This window comes from Pezoporus flaviventris, unplaced genomic scaffold (genome assembly GCF_033815535.1).
Source record: "Pezoporus flaviventris isolate CSIRO_AGI_PZ_B2104156 unplaced genomic scaffold, CSIRO_AGI_Pfla_v1 ptg000037l, whole genome shotgun sequence".
In the NCBI taxonomy this organism is placed as follows: domain Eukaryota; kingdom Metazoa; phylum Chordata; class Aves; order Psittaciformes; family Psittacidae; genus Pezoporus; species Pezoporus flaviventris.
In genome coordinates, this window is record NW_026892585.1 from 12,603,083 (window position 1) to 12,610,661 (window position 7,579).

Here is a 7,579-nt window from a genome sequence, read left to right on the forward strand (position 1 = left end):
GTCCATGGGCTTCTCCTTGGCTTCTCCTCCGCTTGCTGCCTTGAGCCCTCGCTGTGCTTATGAGGGAGAGTTTAGTGGTTCCTTCTTCCTTGAGGTCTAAGAACAACAGCACGGCAGAGAAAGGAGGTAAGGAGATGCGGAAGGAGATTGCCTGCTGCCCTTAGAGTGCTATGGAGAAAGCAAGTTGTCTCTTTTCTGAAGGTCTTAAAGCTCTGAAGAATTAGTTTGACCTGGCATGACGGGAATGGTATGGAATAAGGGGTGGACACTGTCCTGGTTTTGGCTGGGCTAGAATTGATTCTCTTCCCTGTGGCTGGCGCAGTGCTGTGTTCTGGCTTGGTTCTGGGAAGCACGCTGGTAGCGCACCGATGTTTTAGCTGTCGCTCAGTAGCCCTTCGGCTGAGCAAAGGACTTTGCAGTCTCTCCTGCTCTGCCAGTGAGGAGGGGCACGGGAAGCCATGAGGAAGCAGAGTCAGGACACCTGACCCAAGGCAGCCAGAGGGGTATTCCATAGCAGAGCACGTCATGGCCAGTATAGAAAGTGGGGGGAGTCAGCCGGGAGGAGCAGGTCGCCGCTCGGGTCAGGTTGGTTATCGCTGAGCGCGTGCCGAGCAGTTGCATTGCGCATCAGTGCTGGTTCGTGTTTCTCTTTTCCCTGCCTAGACGTAGAGGAGCAAAGTTTGTTGGAGAGCTGTTCATAGCGATGAGATTTGAGCTTTTGTCTTGTTGCTGCAGGTTTGGTTTTTAACTTGTTGTCGTGATTTTGTTCTTGGGGCTGAGGGACCGGGGAGCGGCCGAGGGGAGCGGCGGGGCTGGGGGAGCGGGGAGGCGCTGCGGGCCCGGCGGGCTCCGGCGATGCTGCAGGTGCGGCTGTGCCGAGGCGGTGGCGGGGCCGGGGCCGGCGGACAGCGCGGGCTGAAGCCGGTCCCGTGCCGGGCGGCGCTCGGGCCGGTGTCGCTCCCCAGGGCGGGCCGACGGGGCCGGGCGTTGCCCGGCGGCCGCTGGAGCGCGAGTGGCCAGTGCGTCCGTTGTCGGGGAGCGCCATGGAGGGCCAGCGGCTGCCCGCTGCTCTCAACCCCAGCCATTTCCCGGCCAAGCTCTGGGAGCTGGTGAACAGCCCGCGCTGCGGCTCCGTGCGCTGGGATGCCCGCGGCGAGGGGCTGCTCATCGACCAGCGGCTCTTCGAGCGAGAGCTGCTGGGCGCGGAGGCGGCCGGCGACGGGGCGGCGCTGGACGGCGAGGTCTTTAAGACCAGGAACTTCGCCAGCTTCATCCGCCAGCTGAACCTCTATGGGTTCCGCAAGCTGGGGCCGGGGCCCGGGCCCCTGCAGGACCCGGCGGGGGGCGATGGCGGCAGCTCCGCCGGGGCTCTGCTCCATTTCTACAGCCCCCATTTCCGCCGCGACCGCCCCGAGCTCCTCGTAAACCTCAAGCGCCTGACGAGGGCCAACAAGGCGAAGCTGGCGGCCGGCCTGGAGCTGCCCAGCCGCCCGGCACAGCGCTCCCAGCTCCCGCCCTCGACGCTCGGCGAGGCTGCCAGGCCCGGTGAGCTGGGCTGGCCCCGGGCTGCGGGGCCCCGAGAAGCACTGGGTGCTGCGGGGTTTCTAGATCGGCACCCCCGCAGGCAGCAGGCTTGCCTGACCTTGCTGGCGGCCGCTCAGCTCCGCCGCTGCGGGAAAGCCGTTGTTGTTCATGCAGGGAGATGGGCTGCCGGCAGGCACGGGGAGCGAGGTTCGCGTGTGGTTCCGTCTGCCCCTCGGCTGCAAGACAGCCTCCGTCGGGGGCTGCAGTAACAACACCCTCACCCTGGCTCTGTGGAGCTGGCACAGCCCTACCAGATGGACGTTCCTTCTCCTTGAAGGGTTGCTCCATAAGCTGTCGTTAAATCTGTGTGAAGCGATGGGTAACCGTGTGAGGGCAAGTACCATTTCATGAAACCGTAACTGACCGAGAGAGGAAACCAGGGAAGATGAAAGGGAATATCTTGGAAGTAACAAAACGGCAAAGTCTGAGCTTTTTTACACTCAACCGGTTGAGCTACCTGGAAAAAAGCTGGCTTTGGTTTTGTTTTCCTTGACAAACTGAAGGACTTGTGATCAAGTGCTCTCAGAGTCACGTTTAGGATTTGGACATTGCCCCTGCCTTGGCTGCCCCTGTGCTGTCCGCACTGGAGTTCGGTAGAGCCCCGCTTCACCCTTCCCCCTTTATTTTACCTTACTGCCTGATGTAACGCGCTGCACTTCCTAAACGGCTTGTGCCGGTTTGGTCAGCTCCTGCGCATTTTGATTTCTAATAGCGCATTTCTAAGTAGGGATCACTTGCTCCTGAGGGTTTCAGGAGACTGAATGCTCCAGAGATGGCTGTGTGTTGGCACAGCACTGGTGTTCCTGTGTGTTCAGGTGGTAGTGCTGCAGCAGTTACTGTATGTTTAGGTGTAAGAATAGAGTCTGTTTCTGGATGAAGAATATCGGAGCAAAGGTGGTCTTCCCAGGGAACGTTGTGGAGCCTTGGCTCCTCATCCTGCCTTTCAGGGCCAGTGAAAACTCCTTCCCTTAGTCCTTGTTTCCCTTTGTTTTGCAGGACTGGTGACTGCAGGAGAGGCTCCTCAACCTTGTCATCCAGACAGCTGCTTTCCGCCCTCCAGCACAGCCGCCTCATGCCAGGAGCCCCCTGCTTTCCAGGCAGCGACTTCCCAGCAGCCTCCGGTCCCTTCCAGACCATGGCAGGGTTCTGTTGCGTGGCTGCCATGGCACGGGGCTCTCCCAGCTTTCCCAGGCCAGGGGGCTCCCTTTCCCGTCCTCCACAAGTGTTGCACGGAGGTCACGTACACTCTCCAGACCGTGTGCTCACTTCTGCCGCTTCAGCGAGGGGCTCCAGCCGGTGCTGCCCTTCCAGAACGGGGCAGCTGCGCGTCTCCAGGGCAGTGCTTGCAAGGCCGGGATCCAACGGGTACGGCAAAAGTTCTCCGCTTGCTGCTCGAGAAGTTCCTGCCAAGCGATGCATGAAATGTTTTCCGCCAGTGCTCTGTCACTGCGTGTGTATCTGACGCGTGTGCTCGCAAAGAGATGTGTGTTCCCTGTCCGTATACTTGCAACCAGCCTGTGACAGAATGTGCTTTAGCCGCTCATTTCTTCTGGTTCTGATGAGATGAACTGTATCAGAGACAGGAGAGCTTAGAAATGCCTTCTCTGCAATGAGCAGGGAAGGACAAAAGCGTGTGGGTGAAGCAGGTGTGTGTGGAATCTTGATTCAGCTGGAGCACTTGAAGTATTACAAAAGAATTGGCCCCTTTGCCAGCCGAGCCCATCAGTGGGATTTCCACAGGTGCAGTTTTTCTTGCTGTTAGATCAGGCACTGCTGCAGCTGGCAAAAAAAAACCAAGAAAAGGTGGTGTGAGTGCAAACCGTTCTTTCTGAGCACCCTTCTGCACTTCAGACCCGGTCAGAATCGCTCACCAGTCTGGGCTGCTACACGGTTGCCTGTGTTCTCGTCCCCTTGATGTACAGGCATTACAGCGCGTTTGATTCACGAGCTGCTTTCACTATAAGCTCTACTAAGTGCAAGAGTTGTGCAATTTCTACTTTACTCGTAGCTTTTTATAGCCTACGGTGAGGACGTTACGTTTTACACCTGCCTCCTGTTTCACAAGCGCTTTTTCCCTTTGGGTTCTTCCTTTTCTTCTCTTAGAAACTAGGCTCTTTGTACTACATGTTTGTTTCCTTAGGATCACTCCAGCAGGTTACAGCCAATCTCTCCTTTGCTCTCTCGCCCTGTTTTTACAGTAGCCCTTTAGGTTTCTTTGGTGGTTTTCTTGCCTTTGTCAACATCCTTTGGCGTTCCCAGGGAGTGAAGCCCAGGTATCATTCGATTTTTGGCACAATCCAGAACTGTAATATGTTTGCAGGTCACAGGGTGTTCTTCTGAAAGATGTCCAGATTTCATCCTAAGGTTGCTCAGAACGAGCTTTTGAGGTAACAGGAGTCAGACACGTGTCTCGTGCTGCTGTGGAAGGATGTCCACGAGCTCGCTCCCTGTTGTTTAGCTCTTGTGTTTGTTGCTCCAAAATGGACAAAAGTTCCTCTGATCACGTGGCCGCCTCAAGTCACACTTGTACCATTTAATTACTGTGAACATTGGCCTAGATTTGATTTCATGGGGGATTTCTCTCTCGCCCAGAAGGACTGCAGATTTTAAAGATTCTCTGTCCTGCCAGTAGTGCCTTTCCTTGTAAGTTCTCTCTGCGTGGCACCAAAACCTGAGACCCGCAGAAACTGCTTCATCTACAGAGCTGCTTTTTGGAATAAGATCCCATTTTCATTCCAGTGTGTGTGCGTGAACATGCATGCCCTTCCTGTCTGAATCCCCTTTCTGTGGCGTGTTGTGTTGAGACAGTCAAGCAGCCAAATCAAAAAAAAGGTGATATTAAGATAGAGAGGAGTGAATATGAAGATTCCGTGTGTGTTGGTTAATTCTGCAATGCGTATGTTGGATCTGTGTCTACATACTTTAGAAGAAATATGTTTTAAGGTGGAGAACTCAGTCTTACAATCGGCGGGGAGGTCATAATCCATTTCAGGGAGTTGGCTTACAGAGCGGTTACTGCAGTGTTTAATGCAAGTAAGCAACAGAACTGTACACCCTGGGCACCAGTTCTGGCAGTCTGATCCCTGTGTTTGAATTTTGCAGGCACCCCGCAGTGTTCACCCCCTGCCCAGGGAGGTCTTCTGACTGTCAGCGCCAGTGCTGCTGCTGCGGCGTCCACCGACTTCGTCTTTGTGCAGGTGAGTGCAGCGCACAGAGAGCAGGGGGAAGGGAGGAGACCCCATGCATGGACCGCAGGGTTCTGGGTTCTTGCAGCAGGAAGGAGAGAAGTTTGAGACTGGATCTGCTTTCGAAAGGGAAAGTAACGTGGTTTGCCAATGGCCATTTGAAAGCACCGCTTTGAAACACGAAAGGGGCAGTGCTGTAATGCAGGTGAGGTTTCAGGGCAGCAGGATTGCGGGTGTCCTCATCGGCAGAGTGTTCTTTTCCTCGAAAAGTGTTATGTTTGACTTCACCATAATTCGCTTTAGTTCACGAGTCTCCGTTTATCTTTGAAGAAAGTCCTTGCCTGCACAAAATGGGATTCTTTAATGTTATGATACTGGGAATCAGCTCCACTTCTGTGTCCCAGACAACTTGTGGCAGTCCTGAGTTTCATTGGATGCGTGAGAAGAACCAAGTTGACTTTTGGAGTTGGCCCCAGCTCAGAGCTATCCTATCCTATCCTATCCTATCCTATCCTATCCTATCCTATCCTATCCTATCCTATCACTGGAGAGCTCCAGTGCTACCTGTCAATGCTTTCTAGAATTCTGGTGGAAACTGCACCTTATTGGGTGGCCTGGCTTATGAAATAGTAAAAGAACCTCAGTAAAAATGCCAGGGCTTCCTTTCGCATTCCAGCAGCTTGGAGATACTTTTTTCCTCAGAGGGAATAAGCAAAGCAAGCTCTGCTGGTGTGTGCTGAAAAAGGGTTGACCTGCACAGTCCTCAGAAGCAGTAAAGCCATCAGCCCTGACTCAAAACGGTTGTGATTTTTTGATCTGGAAATTCCCTGTGTTTTGTTTCTCGCAGAGTCCTGAATTGCAGCCACCTTCTGCAGCTGAATGCCTGCCTTCTGATGGGGCACATCATGCATTGGAGGACGAGAAGTTGCCGGAATTAAGCTACGAAGATGTCTTTCAGTTTCTCGAGGAGATGTATGCATCGCAGAGCGCTGATGTAGTGACACCGGAGCCTGCAGAAAGCTGGGATGGAGAGCTGTTGGAAAGCTACATCAATGCGGCCATAGAAAGCGCTGCTGCTGCTGAAACAGCACAAGACTCTGTGAGCACACAGGGAGCCCCTGAAGAACAGCTGGATCAAAACCCAGCTCAGTCATCTGAAATGTTTGCTGTGGATGAGCTGTTCAGTGCAGAGCAAGTAAGTGCTAAATGGAGGTAAAACTCCCCAGGAAACTATTGAGTGGTCTTTGGGTTTATTTCATTTGTTGGTGTGTTTATTTAAAGGAGAATGAGAGTGTTAAATGTGGATCTGCGAGGGAAGAGAGAGAGCTCACTTCAGGAAGCGAGGCAGTGAAGAAAGCTGTGGAAGAGCCAGGGTCCTCTGCAAAACCTCCGTGCAGGAAGAGAAGACACAGCTCACAGCAGGGTAAGTCCCTGCTAAGAGAGCCTGCCTTTTTTAGAGGTGGCCAAGACAGCTGCTCTGAAACTCTTGCGGCAAGGGGAGATCACAAGAGCTGAGTTATTGTCTGCAGTGTTAAGTACCTCACTGGGCCTTCAGTTCAACTCTTGCACTCGTAGGAGCTCTCGGCGTACTTGCCGACACGCTTCTATACGTAAGCTGGTGGTGAGGACTCCTAGGTGGACCAGGGAATAAATTCTCTCAGTCAATAAACGCTGAAGTTGTGGGAGTTGTGTCAGAGCCCTGCATGTCACAGTACACAGCAGTGAGATGCAGGCTGTGGGTATGTTTGCTGGAGGGTGAGAGTGCCACAAAGGGAACTCCGACTAATGAGGTGACTGTTGACGTAAGAGGGGAAAACCCCACCACGCTGCCCAAGTGAGTGCCCGAGCGCAACCTTTGTGGCTCAGATCACTAAATAAATGTCACAGCAGCCTGCTGATACGTGTGCTGCAACACAGGAGAAAAACACGCTCAGATTTTCAAGTCGCAGGCCGCCTTTGGCCAGATTGGACTGTCCCTGATGGCAGCAGAGGTGCTGTGCGTGCTGCCAGCTGAGCCGTAGGCAAAGCCTGCCACTTCCTCGGTGGTGTTTGCTTCCTAGATCCCCAGGAGCCGGAAGGTGGAGCCTGTAAGCGGGGCTGCTTCTGGAGGAAGACGGCGGAGTGAGGAGCGTGTGAACCCGTGGAGCGGCTGGCGGCTGGTTCCCTCCTGCGAGTCCGGCAGCAGCGCTCGGCACAGAGCTGGAGCCTGGGTTCAGGGTCAAACCTCTTCTGTTCTGTTTCCTAACTCTTATGTCCTTGATAGCTCTATTCCTCAATTTATGTGTTATTTCTAGCTTTATTCCTAAATCTGTATGTTATTTATAGCGTTATTTATAACTTAATAAGTTATTTATAGCTTTAGTCATAAATTTATATCTTATTTATAGCTTTAGTCATAGATTTGAATCTTATTTCGAGCTTTATTCCTAAATTTGTATGTTATTTATAGCGCTATTTATAAATTAATCTTTTATTTATAGCTTTAGTCATAAATTTATATCTTATTTATAGCTTTAGTCATAGATTTGTAGCTTATTTATAGCTTTAGTCATAAATTTTTATCTTTATTTATAGCTTTAGTCATAGATTTGAATCTTATTTCTAGCTTTATTCCTAAATTTGTATGTTATTTATAGCGTTATTTATAAATTAATATGTTATTTATAGCTTTAGTCATAAATTTATATCTAATTTATAGCTTTAGTTATAAATTTGTATATTATTTATATAGATTTGAATCTCATTTATAGCTTTATTCATAGTTTTGAATCTTATTTGTAGCTTTAGTCATATATTTATATCTTATTTAT

General features: G+C 51.7%; 2 protein-coding genes across 2 annotated transcripts; one reads left to right on the plus strand and one right to left on the minus strand.

Moving 5' to 3' along the window:
* Positions 1-523: 523 nt before the first annotated feature.
* LOC133275249 (uncharacterized) lies at positions 524-1,045 on the minus strand. The gene has a single exon (XM_061465094.1). The coding sequence runs from the start codon at positions 1,043-1,045 to the stop codon at positions 524-526; it is 522 nt and encodes a 173-aa protein (XP_061321078.1).
* LOC133275222 (heat shock factor protein 5-like) lies at positions 1,044-6,894 on the plus strand. Its single transcript, XM_061465068.1, has 7 exons — positions 1,044-1,545; positions 2,581-2,960; positions 4,324-4,326; positions 4,698-4,781; positions 5,617-5,964; positions 6,051-6,192; positions 6,830-6,894. The coding sequence occupies exons 1-7, from the start codon at positions 1,044-1,046 to the stop codon at positions 6,892-6,894; spliced, it is 1,524 nt and encodes a 507-aa protein (XP_061321052.1).
* Positions 6,895-7,579: the final 685 nt, after the last annotated feature.

What these genes read in the sequence shown, in the direction of transcription:
- LOC133275249 (XM_061465094.1), bottom strand. Translation starts at nt 1,045, where the DNA reads ATGGCGCTCCCCGACAACGGACGCACTGGCCACTCGCGCTCCAGCGGC.
- LOC133275222 (XM_061465068.1), top strand. Translation starts at nt 1,044, where the DNA reads ATGGAGGGCCAGCGGCTGCCCGCTGCTCTCAACCCCAGCCATTTCCCG. An exon ending in CGGCGAGGCTGCCAGGCCCG is followed by an intron (nt 1,546 to 2,580) that starts GTGAGCTGGGCT and finishes TTTGTTTTGCAG; the next exon opens with GACTGGTGACTGCAGGAGAG. An exon ending in AAGACACAGCTCACAGCAGG is followed by an intron (nt 6,193 to 6,829) that starts GTAAGTCCCTGC and finishes TTTGCTTCCTAG; the next exon opens with ATCCCCAGGAGCCGGAAGGT.